At 43.3% G+C, this 23,141-nt stretch overlaps 2 protein-coding genes across 4 annotated transcripts; both read left to right on the forward strand.

The window, feature by feature from the left end:
- Positions 1-4,190: 4,190 nt before the first annotated feature.
- LOC118255594 (uncharacterized) lies at positions 4,191-14,827 on the forward strand. 3 transcript variants are annotated; one of them, XM_035561918.2, is made up of 8 exons: positions 4,191-4,391; positions 8,029-8,211; positions 9,031-9,336; positions 10,095-10,244; positions 10,720-10,842; positions 11,629-11,661; positions 12,171-12,200; positions 12,799-14,827. In XM_035561918.2, the coding sequence occupies exons 2-7, from the start codon at positions 8,130-8,132 to the stop codon at positions 12,194-12,196; spliced, it is 720 nt and encodes a 239-aa protein (XP_035417811.1). In that variant the 5' UTR covers positions 4,191-4,391; positions 8,029-8,129; the 3' UTR covers positions 12,197-12,200; positions 12,799-14,827. The 3 variants fall into 3 exon arrangements, with proteins under 3 accessions (XP_035417811.1, XP_035417810.1, XP_035417812.1); XM_035561917.2 differs by lacking the exon at positions 12,171-12,200 and having other exon boundaries at positions 4,211-4,391; positions 12,799-14,819; XM_035561919.2 differs by lacking the exons at positions 10,095-10,244; positions 12,171-12,200 and having other exon boundaries at positions 4,248-4,391; positions 12,799-14,813.
- A 1,501-nt stretch (positions 14,828-16,328) lies between these two features.
- LOC118255540 (uncharacterized) lies at positions 16,329-22,796 on the forward strand. The gene is made up of 5 exons (XM_050714440.1): positions 16,329-16,359; positions 17,896-18,288; positions 19,783-20,121; positions 21,451-21,572; positions 22,639-22,796. The coding sequence occupies exons 1-5, from the start codon at positions 16,329-16,331 to the stop codon at positions 22,747-22,749; spliced, it is 996 nt and encodes a 331-aa protein (XP_050570397.1). The 3' UTR covers positions 22,750-22,796.
- Positions 22,797-23,141: the final 345 nt, after the last annotated feature.

Consider the following 23,141-nt stretch of genomic DNA (forward strand, 5'->3'; position numbering starts at 1 on the left):
AGCATCCCGTGGGAGGGACCCTGCGTGGAGCAGGGGCAGAGAGAGGATGAAGGAGCGGCAGCAACAAAACATTATGGACTGACCGCAGCCCCCATTCCCCTGTGCCATTCAGCGTGAGGAGGGAGAAGAGAGTGGACCAGGCAAAGGTGTAGTTTTTGTTTGCTTTTAGATTCTCACTGCTCTTATCTGTTAGTAATAAGCATAGGGAGATTAGTGTAACTTATTGCTGTGTCTGTTTTGCCCATGACGATAATTGTTGAGTGATATCCCTGTCCTTATCTCAAAGGCTCCCCTGAGCCCTTTCCCGCTGAGAAGGGAGAGGGAGAGTGCAATTAGGTGGAGTTCAGCTCACCAGCAGGGTAAAACCTCCACACCACTCCCACTGGTGGTGATGAGTCAGGGTTGTCCTGTCCCTTGCAGATGTTTCAAAGGACAGCTGGTGCCATACAGTCACTGAGAACCTCACACACAGGTTTGCTTTTAGTTTCTCTATCAACTGAATTGATATCGACAGCTGCCCTGACAGAGGCATGTTTTTCTTCCATAGAGGCACGCTGTTTTCCAGTGGTAAGTTCCAGGTTGTCTCAGGTGGCAGGGAGAGGTGCAACAGGTGAGGGGTTGTTTGAGGTGGACTGAGCAGCCCAAACCTGCCAGCAGCAGCCTGTGAGTGCTAGAAACCTCTTCTGCCAGCGGTCCTGAGGGAGCTCCAACCACCCCCATAGTGCATGTATGCCTGGTCCCACCCCAAAGCACTCGTGCTCGAATCTGGAGCCTTTCCCGTGGGGCTGTGCCCTGACCAGGGGCTGGGCAGAGAAGGTGCTCAGCCCCATGGCCAGGGGCCAGGAGCAGGTTGTGCTGGCTGTCCAGGCTGTGGCAGGAGCACTGGGATTTAGAGCACAGGTCACCTCCTGCTGCTCCCAGGCTTGGCTGATCTCGCTTTCTCTGAAATGTTTTTGACACAAAGTGGTTCTGAGAAAGTAGAGAAATACAAGCTCTTTTGTGTATCCTGAGCTTAGAAAGAGCAAAACTGTGATGATTTGATTGTTCATTGTGAAAATTGACTTGAAAGGCAACCAAAACCACTTCCTCTTCTTGTCCAAGCCTGCTTATAGGGATGTTTGGGCAAAGGCACAAGAGCAACCCTCCCTGCAGCTACTTGCTCCAGTCTCAAGCCATGGGGATCAGAAGACTTCTCAGGAGGAGGCGGGGGGATTGGTCTCTCTCTGGCTGTACCCTGGCTTTGAGATGAGGAGGCTCCACAGACTGAGGTGTCCTGAGAGGTGCTGTGTACCATTTAATACAGTGCAACTCTTTTGTCTCAGCCACCTATGTTGGCCCAGCAGTGGGCTTTGGCTGTCAATTCCCATATCAGCTCCATGGGGTTCTCCTCGCGTGCTGTCATGTATCACACCTTTTACTTGACTTTTACTGGGTTCCTGAGACAAGAACTGATTTGCCCCAGGCAAGATCCCAGCCTCCAGGACAAGCTATATGACAGCAGGCTGATATTTGGTATGTGCGAAAGCTCTTAGTACTGGCTGTCCTACCTGATTAAATTATAGTATGTGGTAGTATATTATAGCATATAATTTTATCCCATCGCACTCCTATGTAGCCTTGCTGAACTCTGCACTCCCTTTTCATTTCCAGAAGCCACACTGAGCTCTGTCGTGCAGGCTGGAGTGGGTAGCATCCCTCCTAGAGACTGTCACAGCACCTAATTTGGTGGAGCTGCTGCTGGCTACCAGCTGAGCAGTAGCACAGCTACCAAGGAGCCAGAGGCCCAGGTGAAAGAAAGTCTTTAACGTGTGGGACTGTGACATGTAACTGGTATTGCATGTTTTTCTCAAAGAAACATGTTTTTAGGAGGAAAAGGGAAAGCCTTAGCCTTGAGAAAATGACATAAGAAAGACCTACAAAAGAGGTAATGCAGCTGAGCTTGACCTGGCTTACTATAACAATATTGACTTACTGGAACAACTCCCTGCTAGCTCGTTATCACTTATCATTTCTACAGAGCCGTTGGCTCAACCTACTGCCTTTTTTTCTCTGCTACAGATAGCACAAGCTGCCCAGAGGTGCAAGAAAGTCTGTCCTTTTCTATTTCCCTACTAGTGTTTTCTGACTACTTCAGTGCACTCATGGTGTGGGAACCAAATGTTGAATATAGGCAGTAATTCCCAACATAGTTTCTCAGGCCACTGCAAGACTCTGAGTTCTGTCTGGAAAATTAACTTAGATTTGTTACTACTATTTTTTCTGGCTTCCTCTGACTGAGTCAGGAGCTACCCGTGCTGAGGGATGTACCAGCTTGGGGTTCCCAGACAACCTGATGGAAGGCACAACACCTTTCCTCCCTGGCTGTCATTCACATTTGCTTGTTTCTTTTCTAATTTGTGGAGTATTAGTTATTTTGTTGATTTATTCTCACATTTGCATTTAAAGAAATCTCTTGTTTTACGTTTAGTTCTCAAAATATTTATTTGAATGTCATGGATAAAGCTTCTTCTTGGGTCTTTATTGGGATTACAAGATTTAAATACACTGGATGGATAGTCTTTGAGCACAAGTATTTCATTCTCTTTATACTTTTCTTCTGTCTATGATAACTTCGCAGGAGGCTGAGTTAAAACCCAAATAGAAATTTGTTTGGAGCCTAGAAGGGTGGAAGAATCCTTTTCTCTCCTTTCCCAGAGTTTATTGTGGAGGACATTGTCATATTTCTGCTTATTCCTCTTTGGAATAAGCTTTTGCAGAAAAAGCATAGGCATTATACTGGATTCACTGTCTTTCCACTTTTCCAATATGCAGCAAATTTATGTGCTGGAGTTATTCAAAAGTACATGCTTGTCATGTCAGAACTAGAAAGGCTTTACGGGAAATCTGACTCCAGTCTGTGCAGGCAAAGAATGTAACAGGTAAGGTATGGATGCATATCACATAGATGAGAGGAATTCCGGAAAAATCTGGGCAAGGTAATTGTCCTGAACTCTGAGAGCAGGCAGCAGAAAAGGAAAATAGAAAGGAAACCTTGCAGCTACAGTGATAATGCACCTCAGGGATTGGTCTTGTGTTGTATTGGTGCTGAGCCCCAGCCCACGGGGACCTTTCTCTGCTTTTCCCTGAGCCTAATAACTGGAGAATGTGCTCCCAGCCCAGCTGCACTCTGCAAGCAGCCAGCTCAGGCATACACCCACCTGTCCGCTGTCCTCAGCCTCCTCTTCCTTGGCAGTAGGGCACTCTCTGCTGATCCTACACAGATGTCTTCCACAACACAGACAAGAAGACAGGCAACAAATGTCTGTGTCTAGCTTTAATGTGTGTTAATTTGGCAGTCTGGACTATTTGTGCATGGGACAAACATTTGTTTTGAATCTAAGCTCGCCCCTTAACAGGCTGTGCTGAGAGCCAGGGTGGCAGGCTGTATTTAAGAAAATGTAGTCCTACTGGGAGAGTGTCTGCATCATCTGGTGTTCCGGTACTGGGAGCTGATGCATGCACCTCTTCGCTCCCTGATACCGCTCAAAACCCACCTGGGTGCCATCCTGCACAAGGTGCTCTAGGTGATCCTTCTCGGCTGGGGGTTGGACTGGGTGGTCTTCAGAGGTCCCTGCCAACCTCGGCCGTTCTGGGATTCTCTGACATATTGAGGGCAGCATTTAAATAAGTCTTCCACAAGCCCTATTAGTGGCTGCAGAGAAGATAAACACACCACGTAGTATGTGAAATACCGCAGAACAGGTGCTTGAAGATTTTATTCCATGGTCAGAGCTAACAAATAATATTTTCTCTATTAAACAGCAAATATAAAAGTGGTCAGCTACAAATGAATACCTGTGGCGTTAACCTCAAACTGCTTTGCCAAGGCCAGTGAGCCTGTTTTACCTGAGTTGTGATGATTCCAGGAAATGGAGAGGTTACTTTGCTGTCCCGAGGGCTGTGCAGACTTTCTGCCTGTTACATGGTAGGAGAGCCAGGCACAGGTCTCAGACCCTCTCAGTTCACATCCCTGCTGCAGTACACAGAGCGGCAGCCTTCGTGCCCAGCTCCTGTGCGGGGGGCACATCCTGTGAGTGGGTTTTGGCAGAGGAGGCTGCAGTGCTTTCCACGCTTTCCAGCTGCAGCATCCTATGTAGCAGCGTGGACGTACCTCGCTGACATTGCACCAGCTGTCCTGCCTATAGCAAGAAGTGAAAGTGAAAATGGAATTGCCCTTAAAAGGAGGGAAAAGCCACCGGTCTGCCTTTGTCTCGGGGATCCACGCTCCTGGAATCAGAGCTCGATGTCCTGGGTGAAGGAGAAGCTGCTCAGGAACCACAGCTTCCAGCTGCGGGGCTCGCTGCAGAGGAAGAGGCACTTGAAGGCTTCCTCAGTCACAAATCACTTTTGAGGTACTTGTACTGTGCTTTTCTTTAGGAGGTCCTGTCTATAGTCTATAGCCGGTCTTTTTTCTTTCAAATACTTAGCGGTTCCTCTTTTTAAGGAGACATTTAGAAAGGGCCACTAAAAGCGTGACTGTGGTGGAAGGGAAACATTCAGTGTTTTCTCTGTAGGGAAAAACGTGTGCTACTCTGTGTATGTGACCGTGCCGAACAAATAGCACTACGCTTTGCAGCCCTGCCTGTCAGCTTTTGAGCAGCTCTGCACTGCTGTCCCATTGTTGATGTGAGTGCAAAAACATAACAGCTTCATTAATTAGTGCAATTTAAGGTAGGTGGGAGTGACTGCAAAAATTACAGAATAAATCTATTACTGTACTTTCTTCTCCTATTACCCCTGAATAATTTTTCTGACATCCAGTTAACCATTATTTATTTTCTCATAACTTCTTTGCATGTTTTTCTAACATCCCCTTACCAAAATTGTCATCCTGCTAAACTTGCACGTAAAGGATAATTTGCCAGGAGGGTGCAATAGAAATCTTTGCAGCTCTCTCCCTTTCTGTTGAGAAGCTGTCACCCAAGCTGCAGCTGATGGTGGTGTGTTTCCCTGGGGCTGCTGCTGCACCCCAAAATGGACCTGTGGGGATCCAGACCCCGATGGCTCTGGGTTCAGAGCTAAACAAAACAGAACCAAAACAGAAAGGGTCGGGCAGTAAGGATATTGGTTTCAAAATAAAAGAAATGAAACTAGGGAAAGAGTTCATACTACTTGCCTTAATGTGCTGCAAACAGTGCAAAATCTCAGCAGTGTTTTCCACTGGCTGCGATGGAAGATTTTTTAATTTTGCTTTCTGAAGAAGTTTTCTCAGCTCGAGGACTGTGTCCTGCTGATTGCTGGCTGGAACTGCTGGTAACAAACTGCACTTGTAGGCTTGCTCTGGAAATAGCTGTTTTGCCTCTTCCTCTGATTTTACTTATGTTTTTTCTTTATTGCAAAGGCTTGTTGAGAGTGTCAGTCAGCAGATCGGCAAAGTGAAACGGGTACTGTAAGCAGTGCTGAAGTTCTCTCTTATGTAAAGTCCACTCCTTTTCCCGGAAAGAACTTAGAGTGTAAAAAAAATCCGTAGTCACTTGTGAAGTTCTTTGATTGTTGTTTTTGTTGCTTCCTTCTGACCATTTTCTTCAAACTGAAACCTAATTAAGTCCTTTACACAGGCTACTTAGGGTAACACATAAACTTTTTCTGAAAATATGCTGTGTTATTCCACCAAGACCGTTCTGCCTGACTGTAAGAGCCGTACACTAAAGTGCTCAGAAAGCTGCAAAGGTGTGTGGCTGGGTGGAGAAGTGAGGAGGGGCAGGGAAATGCCGTGTTTGCAGCTGGGGGAGAATGGGGGCTCCCGCGGGCTGGTGACTGTGTGTCAGGATCAATCGGAGGGGGAAGTGCTCCAGAAGCCCGGGGCAGCAGCCCTGCTCCCTCCAGCCCTTCAGGGGGCTATGGGGACCCCCCACAGCCCTGCGCTCATCACCCTGGGGTCCCTGCAGAAGGGGCAGCCCCGCCTGAGCCCGGCTGGAGGGGGAGGACGGGGAGCGTGAGGGCGCACGCCAAGGAAGCGGTGAGCTGGTTTGGCTCGTGCTGGGGCAGGAAGACGCAGGTGGCTCACCAGGACATTGTGTCTCGGCTTTATCTTTGAAAGAGGACCTTTCCTTCGGGGGAAGTGATGCTGTTGCTTTATTGACTCTCTTTCTTGGCTTGATGAACACTGGAGTTGTCTATTGCATCCTGTTTGCTATGAATTTATGGGAGAAGGAAAAGCAGGAGAGTTTCAGGTGGGGATTTGTTCTCCAGTAGCTCCTTTCACAAACAAAGCCAGAACACCTTGCTGGGGCTCTCCACACAGCTGATGCTTCAGTCATCTGCTGCTGGTGGCTGGTCTGCATTTAGGGTCTGGCATTGCCTTGTTCCAGCTGTGCAGGCAACTTGAGCAGCTCTGAACGTGGGAATTCATATTGCCCCCAAAAGGCAGGCAAGCTGGGGTAAAACCTTGATGAAAAATGTTTTCTGTCCAAAGCAAGTGTTCTGTTTTAGATTTGAGTGTTTTATTGTTAGCAAAAATTTAAAATAAATGGTAGGAGGTGGCCAAGATAACTCTCAGAAACCTGCCAAAAGAGGGTCATTAAGGCAGGGCAGTGGGAGAAGGCAGGGGTTTGCAGATAGGGTTATGGTTTTTAGAAATAAGAAGAGGAGGAGGAGGAGAAGGCAGGAATGTTTCCAGAGGAGGAGGAGCAAGGATGAGGCAAGGAGGCTGCAAAGGGAAGGAGAAAACAGAATATATAGATGGGAGGCTGAAAACTGGACCAGAAGTCCCATGGTGTCCCTCACCTCGGGGCAGTAACCGCCCAGTGTGCTGCAGCTGGTCCAGGGGCACTGCGTCGGGCCAGGCTCCCAGGAGGACAAGGTTGGTGACAGTCCCTCAGGACCCGAGGGGACAGGGACAGCCGACTGATGCTTTGCAGAGCCGGAAGCAGGCTTTAAGTGAGCATTGTGTGGAAGGGCACTGAATGATGTGGGGTTTTTTTTGGGAAAAAAGAGGATCAGAACCAGTTTTAGATGTATGGATAGAGAAAGAGAGAAGACCCTGTGCTCACGCGCTGCTCTGAATGGTGCTGATAGCTGGTGGGACCCAGAGAAATTCTTGCAGGATCAAAGATTTGTGAAAACAGCAGCAGTGACCACAGAGCAGAGGAATTGGTCCCTCGTGTGGTGCGAAGTGGCAGCGGACGGGCGGCAGCGCTGGCACCTCCGGGCCATGCCCAGCATCTCCTGGGCTCGAGCCCTGCAGGGGGCATTGAGAGCTTGGGGTGCTGCAGGGGGGGCCCAGATTTTATTCCATGGGAAATTTTGCAGCCGGTCTCCAAGATCGGCTGCGTCCCTCCCGTGCCACCTGGAAGGGGCTTGTTTTGGGGATGGGGTTTCTCCTGTCCCTTCTGCTCCTGGGGACTGAGGATCACGATCATTAACTTCTGCTGAGGAGTTCATGCATAAATTGGAAACTCACTCAAGGTATTTCTCGGGCAGTGACATATCAAGAAAATTATTTTACTGAAAACTTCTAACAAAAAGCTCCAAAGGGCTAAGTGTTTGTTGGAGCTTGCCTGGTGAGGAAAGGTAGGTTACTTCTCTGAGAGTTTTTCTCCTTTGGAAATTAAAAGTCATGTTTTACTAAAACATACTTTACAAATTTGTTATTGTTTCGTTGAAATGATCTAGGATGCTTTTCTAACTAAATCCAAGATATTAGTGGGAAAGAAATACTAAGGGTTGTTTGGTTTTATTTTTGATTTGAACAGATATTTCCCATCAGCTTTTCCAAATTAAAATTCCATTTAACACTAAATATTTCATATTGGGTTAAACTAAACATTCATTCAGCACAGAACACCTTTCTTGGCTATTTTTTGGTGTCGTTTTGGAAGTGGCAGCAAGTGATTTGTTGTATGTATTGCTGAGTGATGTGCATGGGGCCACTGAATTCCAGTTTTCTTGGCTTGAATCTTCACAGATTCGGCCTGAAGGCCGTTTTTCTCTTTGACTAGGGAAAGATAACAGAAAGGAGGTAATGGATGCTATTTAATGTCCGAACAGGGAGATGAGTGCAGGAGGAGCCCGGTGAGCCTGCCCCAGGATCGTGGAGCATCCAACAGCACCAGTGCCAGGGTCGTGGAGCATCCAACATCACCAGAGCCATGCTCCCAGGCAGACAAACGGGCTCTGCCTGCTTCCTGTGGCTGTGCTTGCTGCTTCTCAGTGGCCCCGCTCTGCAGCCAGGTGAGTCTCCTGTTGGAGCTCCTTGCTTTTCACTGTGCTTCAGTAGCTAGAAACTTTTCAACTGTTAATAGAAAGCTCAGTTGTGTCCAGTTGAAGCTAAGAGCACAGAACTACTAAGGTGAGAAAAGAAATTAAGAAGGGGAAGGTGATTCACTTCTCTGTCATAACTGCCTGCCTTGGGAGGAATGACTTACCCTTTGGCTCTGCCTGAAGCCAGGTGGGGTGAATCCTTTCTTAAAGGACTGGCCCTTTACCAGAAGGGTCTGAAAGAGCAAAACCCCTCTGTCAGCTGTCAGTGCCCAGCCCTGGCATGCTTCAGCACCTCAGCCAGGCTGCTGGTGCCTGCTGGTTTGTCTGGGAAGCTGTTGCCTGTGGGGACACCGGACTGAGTCAGTGGCGCTGCATCCAGCTGCAGGCTGGCAGCTTGGCTGGCAGCATGGTCCTGAGATCTCGTAGGTGCTGGAGATGCATCTGATGGGATTGTGCCAAGGAGCTTTGAGAGGAGAGAAGACAAGGAGGGGTGACTTGTCTGAACCTGCGTGGGCAGGGGGTCTCTTAGCTCAAGAGGGGAGATGTCTCTCAACTCACTTCCCAAGCTGCCAGCTTCCTAGTTCAAACCCCCGAGGCAGCAGTGAGGGAGTTGTATCACATTTCAACCCCAAAAACTATTCTGGGGACTGAACCCAGTACCTTAGAAAAACTTCCCATTGGCGGACAATGTCTCCTAAGCCACAACTGGGTTTGTCCACCAGAACTCATCTCCCCAGAAATCTGAGGAGGAAACCGGTGATTAATAGCTTTCTATATTTTCTCATGTAGGTATTGCTGCATCCAGAAATTACCCTGCTGAGGGGAAAAATGGCTCTACCAAACCAAATGTGACAGTTTATCGCTGTAAAGATTGTGACAGCACAATTTGCCAATCATCCAATTACGAGAGCTTTGAAAAAATCGGAGAAACACAAAATGGGACATTATCTAATGACATTATTCAGTTGGTGAACAATGAAACTCACATCATTATGTGCTTTCAGCAAGAAATTAAGTATCTTAACGAAGTTTATGCCATCATCTGGGAGAAAGACTTGGGAATAGGAGAATCCTGTGGCAACGTGGAGCTTGGAGGTAAACTCAGCTGGGAGTCTAGCTATGAGTATATAGATAATACTTTTCTGGTCATGAAACCAAACTGTAATATATTTGGGCAGACAGTGAGATTAATGAGGAAACTAACTTGTCAAACTGAGTGTTTTTTTTTTTTATTGTGAAACATGTTAACCTGATTTATGAAGATACCTTTTTTTTTCCAACGGCAGTTCTAATGATCAAATTCTGTGTTGGTTTGCAATGTATGAATCTGATATACTTTAGTCAGTGTACACTGAAATTCAGGTCTAGCCTAACAAGCCATTCTGTGTTGTTCTTCTGTACAATTCAGTAAATAATCCTGCCAGTTTTCTCACAAAACTGTCAGGATGAGAAATGAAAATGCCTGTCAGTACATGTAGGACGTGGCTCCAAGAGTGCAAAGCGTAAAAAGCAAGTGATGTAGAATGCAATTGCTCATGACCTGCTGAATGATGCCAAGCCTGTCCCTGAACAACGGTGTCTTCCCCCCCGCCTAAAATTTCATGTTCTTAATTACTTATGAAAACTTTTTGCTATCTTCATATTTGAAGACTTTGACTATTGGTTCATAGAAGGGTTCATCAGCTTTAGTGAGAAGAAAATCTGACACCTATTGAACTAAGGATGATTGTAGCAACCTCAACATTGTATGGCACACAAAGAATCTAAGTTGCTGACCTATAACCCTTGGTTAAAAATTTTATAAATGATCCATATTTCTATTTAATGCTGCTTTTATCTTTTACCTTCCCTAGAAAATGGGGCGCATCACATCGCAGAGCAGGAAAAAATCTGCTGTGCAGTAGAGACAGATGAAATCAAAGCATACGTCAGTAACCTGAACTGCTACATTGAAAGCAAGAAAAAAATCTCAATATACAGGTCCCCTGATTATATAACTCTAGGTTAGTCTCTTCATGTGTTTGTCTGCCTTTAGCTCTGAGACGGTTTTGCTCAGACAGCTTGCTGTGAGTAGTTTTACAGGTGTTTTGGGAGGAATGTTCTGTACATTCATATCTTGGACCCACACGTGCTGTAGCATCCAAACTCAGGGGCTTTCCCCCAACCTATGCAGGTGCCTCATCCTAGGCATATTTATCCATATATACCAGTCCTGGATATAGGCATAAGTGGCTGTATCTGTAGCTGTCCAGCAATAGATACAGGGATGCTGAGGGAAGATGGTATGTGGTGGGCGTGCAACAAGATTCCAGAATTCCACTTACTAGTGAATAGTAAATGGGACTTTACCTCCGGGCTAAGAGGACGCTTGTCATGCACGCACTTATTAAAGTATTAAAATAACTGCTTATGAGGCAGGCTCATTTCTTGGCATACCTGTTTGATCATTTGGACCCTGTATTTATTCCTTCTCTGCAGATAGTCCAACAGATCCAGGCAGCAGCAACAGAATTGGCATCACTGCCGCTTTCCTCATTCTTGGGGTTTGTGCAGCAGCAGCACTGGTGCTGTATTGTGTTCAAAGAACCCGAAATGGTCAAGGTACAGTCTGACAAAACGTTATGTTTCCTATGGGTAAAGTGCCTTTAGAAACAGGCTTGGGAGTGGAAATGGAAGTGTACAGCGTTTTCTTTCTGTATCTCGTTTCCATAAAATTGTTTAGAAAGTTGCTAAGTGATATTCATTGTGAAGGGGGGAGGCTGGGCTAGCACATGGCCTGGACTCCACCTCTGCATTTGGTGCTGTGACATAGTCCACAGCCAGCAGGCTTTAGTACGACAAATAAGCACAAAATAAACTTCCTCACCACCACACTAATGCAGCCAAGTGATCGCACTTGAGAGGCAGTTTTAACTTAGAAGAGAATATATTCTTAACTTAGGAAAGAATATATTTTAAATGTTTTTGTTGGTGGTGGGTTTTTTTGTTATTTTTTGCAAACTAATATGCACAGAAAGGACTGGGATGGGCTGTATGGACTGAATAGAGAGCATAGTGCAGTGTTCTTAAAGTGCAGTAGTGTTAAAGCAGCTTTTCAGAAATTGTGCTAGAACAGAGTATAGGACTTGGGCTGCAGCTGTGCTGTTGTGTGGCAAACAAAGCATTATCCCTGCTGAGAGGTTCCCCTCTCAGAGGTTATTTATACATCACACTTGGTGCAGAGTTGTGGAGAAACACAAGGCCTGTGGATCTGTTTTAAATAGACAGCAGTTGCTCAAGCATTCTGGATTAATGCAAGTAGGGAAAAACAACTGCAGGTCTATTAGTTTTAAATCTTCTAAGTAAATCTTTGCTAATGCTGGTACTTTCTTGCTGTTGTTTTCCTAGGACCTGTCATAGTGCTCTATCAGATTCTTAAAGGTAAGCAATGACTTTTTTTTTATTTAATTATGATAAATGGTAAAATCATTTAGCTACAAAGGCAGGAGTGTGTTCAACAAAAGGCTAGGTGTGCTTACTAGGACTACGCTCAGTGGATGCCCATTTCCTTACTACATCAAGGCTGTATTAATAGATTTTAATCCCATATCTCTAGCCCTATGCCCCTATGTGACTCTGCAGTGGTTTTAATACTTGTGTGTTGATCATTTACACACTCCTACAGACACCCTTTTAGCCTGCAGCTCCCTCTCCTACATCCCTGGCTCCAAGGTTTATGGGACCTGAAGCTGTATTGTCAGAAGCTGAGATGTCTCCTCTCAGCTACTGAACTACCTCACCCAACCAAATGCTCCTGTTGGCTCTTCCCTGGTAGTTGGTTGTTTCCTTCTAAGAGTCTAGAAATTACATTTCCGATTTAATTTGTTTAAGGTTAACTTGGTTAGAAGTTAGTTATAGCCTAAGCTTTTTTTCTTTTGCTCCCTTTCTAGTGAATGGAGAGAGACAGCTGTCTTGAGAAGGTGATTCATCCCACTTAAAATGAAGTTTAAGATGTGACGTGAACTTGCCTGTGAAGATGCCTGTTGCTCTCTGTTAACTATAAAGGAAGCCAATGGTACCAAGCAGAGACTGTTGAACATCTACAGTTAGATAAAACACAAGGCTATCTGGGAAAAACAAGAGCTATGCAAGCGCTTACACAACTCAGTAAAGACAAAGCGATGGTAGTCTCACGGTGATTATGCTGTTAAGACATATTAGTAGACATATTGGTGTGATAGGCAAAAAACTTTCTGCTGGTGGCTCTCCTGACATCCTGCCCTGTGGTGTAACACTCGGTGATATTTCAGAGCTGTCCCAGACCCCCCTGAGGCACAGGCTGATGTCCGCAGGAACAGGGCATGGTTTCAGCAGAGAGGCTGTGAACTCTCTGGGTGAAGAAGCTGCAAACCTGCAAACTTTCCTCTTTCAGAGCAACAGGCGGTCCGGTAGCAGGTGGGGCAGGGCAGCTTCTCTGAGGACTTCACATCTCCAAGCCTAACAGGCAATCTGATTTTATTTCTCAATGAAATCGACCTGTGCCTTTGCCTCACAGATGTTTTTCCTTCAATTCTGCAGGTTCTATAAAACCCAATCAGGCTTATGAAAGCAGAAGGTCACAGCCATTTGAAGCATCATCTACAAATGAGACAAACCAGGCCTTCATGCCAGCAGCATCCTTCTCAAGCAAAGTCTAGCCATCACCTGAAGAAACACGTTTATTTTATACATGACCTCACAGTAGTTTTCACAAATGTACTTTCACCACTCCCATGCATTCACCAAGGACTGCAATTGCCCTAGTTATCCAACTCCAGGCTTTTGCAAGCAATATGAGAAGCTTCCTGGGGCTACTGTCCTCTCCTGGTACTTGGTTGAGGAGCCCCAGCATCACAAGATGCATGGCTTCTTTGGCAGCACAGGCTTAAACCAACTGAATCTTCCCAATGGTTTTTATGGTTGAAACTGTCAGTTCTCCTAAAATCCTTTGGAGAACTGCATCTGTGCTCAGGCAGGCCGTCTTGAACCCTGATGGAGATGTTCTCTGCATATCTTCCATGTCGTAACACAGTAGCGTGGCCATAGTTTTTCATCCGTTAACTCCCAGGTGGGTTCTAGATTTCCCTGAGAAGGAGTTTTGTAGAACCATGGGACAGCTTGGGTTGGAAGGGACCTTAAAGACCACCTGCTAGCTCAGGCTCTCCAGAGCCTCATCCAGCCTGTACAGGTGACTGGTTTGTTTCATTAGAGCGGTTTGGCCTTCTGAGCCAAAAGCCTGGTTTTGCAGCCACCTGCAGGTTGAAGGCTACTCTGCGGGCTCTGTCATGTGCAGCAGAGACAGGAGGGCCTGCACTTCAGGGATCCCCAAAGGGTAATTCACAGGCAGCATGTCATCTTCAAATGATTTACAACTCATGTTTGATTTCAGTAAATCCTCAAAATTTGCATTATACCCAAACCAGTATCAGGCTTTTGAGCAAAAAGCAGCAGCATCCAAATTGCAAAAGCACATCCCCGAAGCGGGATGGATGCTTGTTGAATCATTTTTTGCATGGTTTAACCAACCATAAACCTGTAAGCTGGCACTTTCAGCAGGGAATCTCAAAGGATGTAGGATGTTGTGTGACTCTGTGTACATAAAAAATACAAAAAAAAGTAAACAAAAGTATACAAAAAAGTTATGGACCTTTTATTTTTTTCTTGACCTCAAAACTTTGGAAGGTCCTTCAAATACAAGTAGGAAATTTCTGTGTTGTTTTGCAACAGTATGATTAGTTCAACATGCATTTTTTCAGTGCAGCTATCATGGGTGTTACTTTTGGTTCTGTTTCTCTGCTGTAAGTCATTGCTGCGAGAGCCTCTCAGGAAGTGCCAAGCATTCCCATTGATGCATTGAGCTGTGTGCTGGGCTTCAGGAGATTCCAGTGATGCGTACCTGATTTTCCTAGACCTAGAAAAGTACTGTCTTAAAATTAAAGGCTATCGCAGTTCTCTGACGTGGTCTTTTAATGGGGAGAAACAAATATGTGTATACATATTCATGTGTGCATGTAGGGTGGTCAAATTGATGACTGACACTGTTCTTTTTTTGTGTACCCTCAGATTTTGAGTTTTTTGAAAAAGAGACAACATGCTATTTGACAACTTATATTGTAGTATTTCGAGGGATTCAAGTTTAATAGTGTGCAAGTTTAATTTCTAATCTTTAACACCAGTTGGGGCCAGAGAGCTAGTCAAGTCTTGAGAATAAAGGTTACCTGCCCAGTTCTGCCCAGTGACAGTTGCTCAGCTAAATCTGTCACAAGATGCAATTCACAAACTGATTTTGGGGTTCACCCAGGCACACACTTTCCTTCTCATCTTTTCTGCCTTCCTACTGCTGATTTTGCAGACGGTGATAGTCAGAGGTGTCACTCCCAGCTGTTCTGATTTGCGCCTCCTGAGCTGCGTTTTGCCTGTAATGCCAGTCATCCAATGTCTTGGGAAAAGGGTTTTAATGATCTATGCTCTTGGCTCTCAGCAAATGAATGATGTTGCTTTATGTGCCTTTTTACAAATAAATATATCCACGCAAATAGTTCTGAAATAAAAATCAACTGAAAATATCAGGTAGCCTGACTCAATAAATGGCATAATTTGATAGTTGCAGTTTTATTTTAATGAGCTTAGTTTTGTGTTCTTGTAGTCACCACCATGCCATGTCAACTTTAAAACTGGCTATTCACTGGTAACCCTGCATCGATCATTTTGTTCTTTGGCTTGTTCATGTCCTTTACAAAGCATCACCATCACATGAGCCCCATACTCATAACCCAGCATTATTGTGATGATCTACTTCTCAAGTATTGCAAAATCAAAGTCCAGGAGTAGGAAATCCCTCCTCCCGTCTGCTTTTTTATCTAGTAGTGAGCCTTCATAGGGCTAATTGAAAGCTCATTTCACAACCCACCTGAACTCAGGTTTCTTTACAAGGATTGATTACTTTTCTCAGCTGTAAAGCATTCAAGAAATTTTTTGGGAACACTCCCTTTCCCTGAACATTCACAGAGAGAACCATTCCTGCAAGAAGAGCTGTCTGTTGTATCAGGGAGAGAGTAGGATGTGAGCTATAACTGAGCTTCCCTTTTGCTGGTGGCTTGCAGCAACGGAACGTCTTTAAGCGTGAAGCCACGGGAGAGGTACACGCTGTGCTGCTGTTCGGAAAACACACACCATACCATTGCTTGGAGAACACAGGCTTGTCATTGGCAAAATACAGGTCAAACCTGCAAGTTTGTGAGCAGGCATTGTATAATAATTTAAGGTTTAGCTGAAGTAACGGAGTATCTTTCTCCCACTTACTCCTTATAAAGCCAACTCTTTCAATTGCAGCCTGCAACTGGGCAGGCTGCTGAGCCTGGGGGGGCACCGACAATCTGTACTGACTGCAGCTAGTGCCTATATTTCCAGTAACAGCCCCCACATCCGGGGGTTGTTCCGTGGTAGTAAAGTGTGGGCGTTGCCAGTGTGAAGTCAACAACAAAATACACCTCTCTCTAAATCTCTTGCTCCCCTCTCTGTCACAGTCTCTGTGATGTGAAGACAAAAGAAGCAAGTTGCTGGGGAGAGGGAGAGAACTTTGGTTAGAAAGCAGCTGATGTAGCTGGAAGATATCAGCCAGGTTTTGGCACACAATCCTTTCTTCGCATCTTCAGATCATCAGTTGGGTTATTGAGAAGATCAGCTAAGAAGACCTCGGAAAATGCCACAGACATCACCTCTCCCAGCTGCATCTCTCTTTCTTCTGCTTCTCCTGTTCGTCCCTGGCCAGAGTGGTACGTACATACGACATCACTGCTCTTACATTTCACAAGTTTCAATATATATATTTTTTTCTCCTCCTTAACTTATCCTCTCAGAGATGTTCTTGGGAAATTCACCATTAACAAAAGCAGGTGGTACTCTGAAAAAAAATGTTCTCTAACATTTCACAATGCATTTTTAGAAAAAAGTGAAAGTATTATGCTCTGAAGCTTTCTTTTCTACACACAAATTACTCTCTGTAACAATAGTGGAAGTTATTTTCCTAGTAATTCAACGTGAATTGTGTATATATTCTCAAGGCTGACATGGGGAGCCCGTTACTGGATAGAAATGAGTGTTAGTATTTAATAGGCATGTAATCGGTGAAGGTGTAATAAAACCTTACTAGAAATATCAATTGTATGTTGTTGTAGCTATTGAGAGCACAAGCTAGAGGCACACTTGGGGAAAACCGTGAGGCTCTCTAAGGAGAAGAGACTGAGGAAAAAGATGCCCCAAACAGCCAGATAGCCCTTTTCTCCCCATGATGTCTGGTTTGTTTGTTAATAACCGGGAAGGATGGTGACTTGAGGAAAAAATAATAAATAAAATCCACAAATCAACATGTTTGAATAGAAGATGCATTGAAGCTGGTGCTAACATTTTAAAGTGTTTTTGTCAGTTGAGGAGTTGATACTGATTTCTGCAAATATAATTTAACCCTTGGACTTTTTAAAACTCTTATCTTTTGGAGGAAATGATTGAGTGGTTGTGGCTGCTTGCCGTTAACTGCCTGGGTTCTTAGAACGCATAAGTGGGGGTCAGCTTAGTAGTTCTGATTTTTGGTTGATGGGGATCAATTCCCTGGACTTTCCTTCCCTGTTTGTTAAGGCGGAGTGCTTTCCACTTCTCCAGCCTTCTCCATTGCACCATTTCTCTGTTGCTGAAAGGTAATTGCTGATGACTCCTGGGTTGCTTTAATTTTCTTAATAGTGTAGGATGTAGAATGTCCTCATGTCTGGACAGGTTGGATTGACCTACATTATCTGAATTCCCATGATGCAGTTTTTCTGTGTTTGACTTCTGTGATTGTTCCCTTATTAAAATAAGTTGTTTTAAGTATGTAGGGTACCTTACTCTGATTGTGAACACCTGAATATTCAACCCTTCCTATACTGTTTTCTTCCAAGATATCCAATACTCTATATTTCAATTCTCTTTTCTTGCTTGTAATGTAATTTCTTTTATATTTGTTATTTGATCTGTCCTTTGCTATTCACTCCATAAGTACTTTCTGTTCTTTTTTTTTTTTTTTCAGATGTTCAGGTCTTCAGAGAACTCAAAGGGTCTCCTTATGTGTTCTTATACCTTTGTTTCTTAAAATAGGCTGTAACATTATAACTTCTGCAGTTCTCTTCCTAAGAGGCTACATTGTCCAGTTCCCTCATATTGCTAAAGCTTTTTTTCTTTTCTTTGAAATATACAATTTTCTTCTGTTCTGTCATTTTGTCATCCCTTTGAACTCCAGATTTAGATCCTCAGTCAGCTCCAATTATTGGGCTCAGTTCAATGAAGCTGATATTTTAAGAGCTAAGAGGATCATACTGGGAACCTACAGTGCGGACTAAATTTTTTATGTGAGTGACAGAAGCCACTTTTTTTCACCAAAAACTTTTGAGCTTTGGGGGTGTGTTGAATCATGCAGGTTAATGGGGATGAAAGGCACTCTAGGGTTTAGGACAGTCAAGAGACTACATATACAGAATAGTAAGACTAAGGTGCAGGTTTTCAGAGCTGTTCTACAGACAGAAGTAATTATATTTGCAACTTACTTTGATATTTGTAGATCAAGAAATCTGATATTATAATTTCTATTGCATTTCTTATTTTAAGGTGAAGAAAATGCATTTCTTGAACAGTCAACAGACGTGGTCAGTGTTTGGGAAGGAGACTCCGTCAGCATAACTTGCTCAATGTACAATTCAGAAAATGAACTGGGGATGTACTTGAGAACTAGAGTATCACCAGAAAATGTTTTATATGTTCCCAAGGATAATAAGCCAACTGTCCCTTCAGCTTTTGCGAATCGCATCAAGTATGCAAAGGAAGGAGCAAAACTCACAGTAACTCTGCTCAATGCACGGGAATCTGATTCAAATTTCTACCTATGCTTCAGGTTTATTAAAAGAAATGGCCATCACGTCAGGCTGGATGGGAAGACAACCATTGTAGTGGTGAAAGCTGCTGTGGTTCCACCTGTTAAGTTAGGAATTAATAAACATGGAGGTATGTTTTAAATCAAAGATTGGAAGAAAGCATAGTGGGAGGGACAGTCTAACAGAACTTTACCCATGTCTGCTCAGGTAACGTACTGATTTGAAGGAAAGTGTAAGCCTGCTCTGTGAAAAGATGAAGAAAACATCTGAAACATCACTTCATGACTAATTTAATCCTAGCTACTTTCCAAAGACTTTCACATGAGTCAGAAGTGTTATGGCAGCAGGGTGGAAACAGTGAGGGCCCATAGCTCTTTTCAAAACCATCTGCTAAATCTTTATGAAAATGAACCAACAATGAACCCTGATTTTGGTAGCAGCTTTTGCAAATCTATTTTGGTTTTGCTATTCCATCTGGAATGATAAACCAAAAATAACTAAGAAGCTGATGCTAGGTAGGGTTTGTGAGTTGGACATCAGTGGATACAGGGATGCATGGTTTTTATCTTTTTAGAAAACAGTTGAAGAATGGCCACATTTTCCTCTTGGCAGTCATTTCTGGTTAGGGGAAGAATTTTTCTGTCTTTGCCCTACCCCCCCCCCGTTTTTGTTTTTTTTTCTTTTTCTTAATTAGAAGAGGGTTGAGTCTGCTATAGTCTTCAGCAGCTTATTCCCAGGCATACCTACCCTACTGGTAAGACCATTTCACCTGAACCGTCTTTGCCAAAAATTACAGGGTTTTCTTCCTTTCCAGTTCCCAAGGCATTTAAAAACTAATTTATTGCCGGGTCAGTAGTATTCACTTATATCTGCAAAGACTTACCATGTTCTTTCTTAGGCTTCTCTTTTCAAACTTCTTCACTGTGTTTTTTCAAATGAATTCTACCTTGTTGATTATATGCCGTTAATCCAAATTATGTTTTTAAATTCTCTTATCTTTTTCTGACTCTGACCCTCTTCTTTGAAATACCTGCAACCTTTCCAGAATTACCTTTTGCTCAAAAGTGATAAATCGTCTAATTCTCTTATTCCCTCATCCATATTGTTAATGATAATGTCAAAAGGTACAGGGCATGTCCTTAGAGGAACTCAGTGAAAAGTGTTCCACATTGGACAGCAGACCATAAATAATTACCTTGAAGACTATTTTCAACTGTTGATGGCACGCACTTTGTATGATTTCATCCAGGCCAATGGTACCCAGATCCTTTATAGCTTAATCTCACTTGAGAAGGCAGGCAACAAACCATGCCTCATGAGCAAGCTGATGAAGCTTCATTTCCTTAGATGAGTTCAGTCCATGTGTTTTTAGGTAGGTAGAGACCCTTTTTAATTAGGTAAGCCATTCACTCAGTCCTACTTTCAGAACCTGGGGCAGCAAAATATTCCAGGGTGCACTGAGATATATCTCTGTTCTGAAAGCATGTATAAAGGCAGGCTTTAAAAAATCATTTTATCTAAATTTCTGTGCTAGGTTCTTTCTGTCATAGACCTCTGTATTTGCTCCCTCATTAAAAAGCAGTGTGTTAATTATGTGGCAGTCATCAATTTCTATTGTTTTTAGCTGGAATTGTTGAACAGTTGCCACTCATTGTCGATATTCAACAAGGCCAGTCTATCAACATTACCTGTGCATTGAATAGTTCATATGAAGATGAAGAGATTTGCTTGCTCAAGATTCACATGCAACCTGAAGTAGTGCTACGTGTTTCAAGTCAGAAAGCTCTAGAAATCTTTCCTGCTTTTGCTAATCGCTTGGAGTATTCAAAGCAAGAGAAGAAACTAGTGATAACTCTACACAACCTACAGCAAAGAGACAGTGACGTGTATGTATGTGCTACGGTGCTGAAAAATTCCTCTCTCTTCTCAGTGAGTCAAAGAGGCACCATGGTGCTGGTTAAAGGTATTGCAATTTTGTTTGTTTAATCATAAATAACTATAGGTATGTTCTAAAGAAGAGGTGGACTAAAAGCTCGCAGAACCTTAGTCAGGCCAGGTAGAGCTCTAATTCGCGACTAAAAATCCTTCAGGACCCAGGAAAGTTTGGGGAGATGCTCAGACTCCTCTGTGCCCTGTACAACCAGAGGGGAATTTAAAAATAGAAAACTAGCTACAATCCCACATCTTAACAAAGAAAACACACACACACACACACACACATATATATAAGTAAAATCAGACAATAATCACCTCAGTGTGTGCATAATCTGCTTTACAAAACTAATCAGTACTATTAGCATCAGTTCTTTGACCTTAATGTGACAATAAATGTCTTTTAGAAATTATTCACTGTAGCATGTCTTTGAGCCTAAAAATAGGTCATACTAAGAAATACAGAACAAGTCCTTGGGCATTTGGGCATTTACTTAAAGTACCAAAGATAACAGAGATGATCTCACACATCCTTATTATACACTGAGCACACTGTGAGCATATTTTACTTGGACTTTATTTTTCTGAGAGTTAGTCATAGCCATTTTTTAAGATGAATCCAAAACCAACAGTATGGTACTTGATTTTGACATTACTGGTGCAATTTAACCCTGTGCATTGACGGTTTTGATGGGATCTTTAAGCAATTAAACTAAGGTTTACATAGGTGCTAGGAGCTGCGAAAGATCTGTTTACAGATTGGTCTGCAAAAAAAGGCTGTGGTCTCATGCTGTACTGCTGACCATAATATGTGCAACAACTTAGTAAGATGAGTTGGGGAAAATGACAGCTGCACATCAAAGCAGTGGGGTGACCACTAGATATAATGTTATTTAAATGGAGGTTTTAGAGAACTCTAACCCTTTCTACCAGCACTGTTCTACTCATTGTATAATACTTTTTAAATTGTCTGTACTGCTTGCACCCTCCCAACCCTAGCTATTGTATAATTCCTATGTACTCCTGGTGGAGCCCTCAATGTTGCTATAACACTGCAGTAAACATTATTATTCTTTTTTCCATTATGAGTGTGTGGCTCTGCTTCTGAGCTGTGGTACAGAAGCTGTCACCTTTGTAGAGTGCTCCTCCCTGACCCTTCATTTGCCACTGACAGTTGTCACCTGCCTCCAGGAGAGCAGAGGGGATACCAGCTAGAATACTAATGGGATGACTAATGTGGCTGTGGGACATGCTGTTCAAGTTTGATTTCCTGATGACCAGAGCCCCACACATACCTAAATTATTTTTCCATAATAAAAATATAATTCTACCTCTCTTCATATTAATATTAATAATATAATTCCACACGCAGGAGGGGAGGAGACAGCATTCCATAATAGTTCCTGGGCCTACTATGGTCTTATCATCATGGCAGTGCTGCTGTTTTCTGTGCTGATGTGCTACGCCCTGTACTGTGTCCATGTAAGTATGCTGTTACAGTCCCAAAGGAAAAATGAATCCAGGTTAACTAAATAGGTGCCTTTTCAGTCACAGTCAAAGGTATTATTTTTAGTGGTTGAGTCAAGCAAACACTTGATAAACCTAAGGAATCATGGCTTTGTATTGTCTCCTCTTTGCTCTTGTTTAATGTCCACTAGATGTAAACTTTCAGAAGTAAAGACTGTCTTCTTATGTTTCTGTAGCTCTTAGTAAATCATGAGATATTGTTTGCCTTTCAGTAGGGAAGCGCAAGCAATCCCTGCAGTCAACAATGCAGCCATGCATTGTATCTGTTTCCCTGAACAGGGCAACTCACTATTCTGTTTTGCTTCTTTTTTACTTATTTGTTGTCAGTCAAGAATGGAGACACACACATATATATATATACACACACACACGTCTTATACTAGATATAAGAGTGTTTTGGGGAAATCTGGGACAACACAAGGTCATTAAATATCCCTGTGTGTGAAAGTACCTCTGGGAGAACATTTTTACCTGTCCTAGAGAAAAAGGTGACCAAGAAACTTTTCATTTACAGGGATTTCTTAGATCAATTTTCTGTAGAAAGCACACTTTTTTTTTTTTTCACTTTGATAGATCCTTACACTCCAAAAAGATTACTCAAAAGTAACATAGTAGGATTCACAGGCCAGACCCTTATCCTGTACCTCTGCTTTTAGCTTCAGTACTGCTAAAACCAGTGGTATATCATCATCCTGGCAAAGACAAGTGACCCTGTGGGAACTGGTCTCATATGTTATTGGTAACAAACTATAGTTTAAGGATAAGCATTATTTATGTAGGGGCTGCAGTTACATCCAAATCTTGAAGGAACTTTTAATGGAATTGCATCAGACTGACAATACAGATTGAAATGACTAGGTCATAAATTTCCACCTAAATCTCTAAGACCTCATTGTGTTATGAGAGAAACCTTAGCAGTTCATATCTGTTTCAGGCAGCTGGACTCCTAAGATATAAATTGGCAATTTGGTCGGGGTCTTTCCAAGCTCTGTTCTGAATGGTTGTTTGCTTTCTTTTGCAGATGAAGAAATATTTCCAGAAAAGAAAAACAAATACAGTGTATGAAGATATGTCTTACGGTTCTAGACGCAACACCTTCATCAAACCTAACGTTTACACCAACGACTCTTAGGCTTCTGTTGGCTGGGACCATGTATGGATCAACTGTTCCCTTCCAGATGTCTCTGAGAGCTGCCTTGGCAACTTGATGTAGTAGCTGAAATGAAAATGCTATCGTCTACCTTCTTTAGTCGCAGGAAAAATCTGCCTTATTTCCAAAGCTGTTTTTACTTATTTTGATCGCTTGTGAAATACCTTTTATTTTTCCATGTTCAGAAAATGCATGTACCCTGCACATGTGTTTGCAGTGTAGTATGGAAAGCAGTATTTTTGGAGTGTACATTTTGCTAGATGTAATATATGGGATTGTTTCTGTGATGATAGATAAACCTTTCAGGGAAGGTGAGATAGTTTGAGAGGTCTTATTTTGAGCTTTCATAAGTGCTCAGGAAGACCATAACAGGC

Source organism: Cygnus atratus, chromosome 18 (genome assembly GCF_013377495.2).
Source record: "Cygnus atratus isolate AKBS03 ecotype Queensland, Australia chromosome 18, CAtr_DNAZoo_HiC_assembly, whole genome shotgun sequence".
Taxonomy (NCBI): Eukaryota; Metazoa; Chordata; class Aves; order Anseriformes; family Anatidae; genus Cygnus; species Cygnus atratus.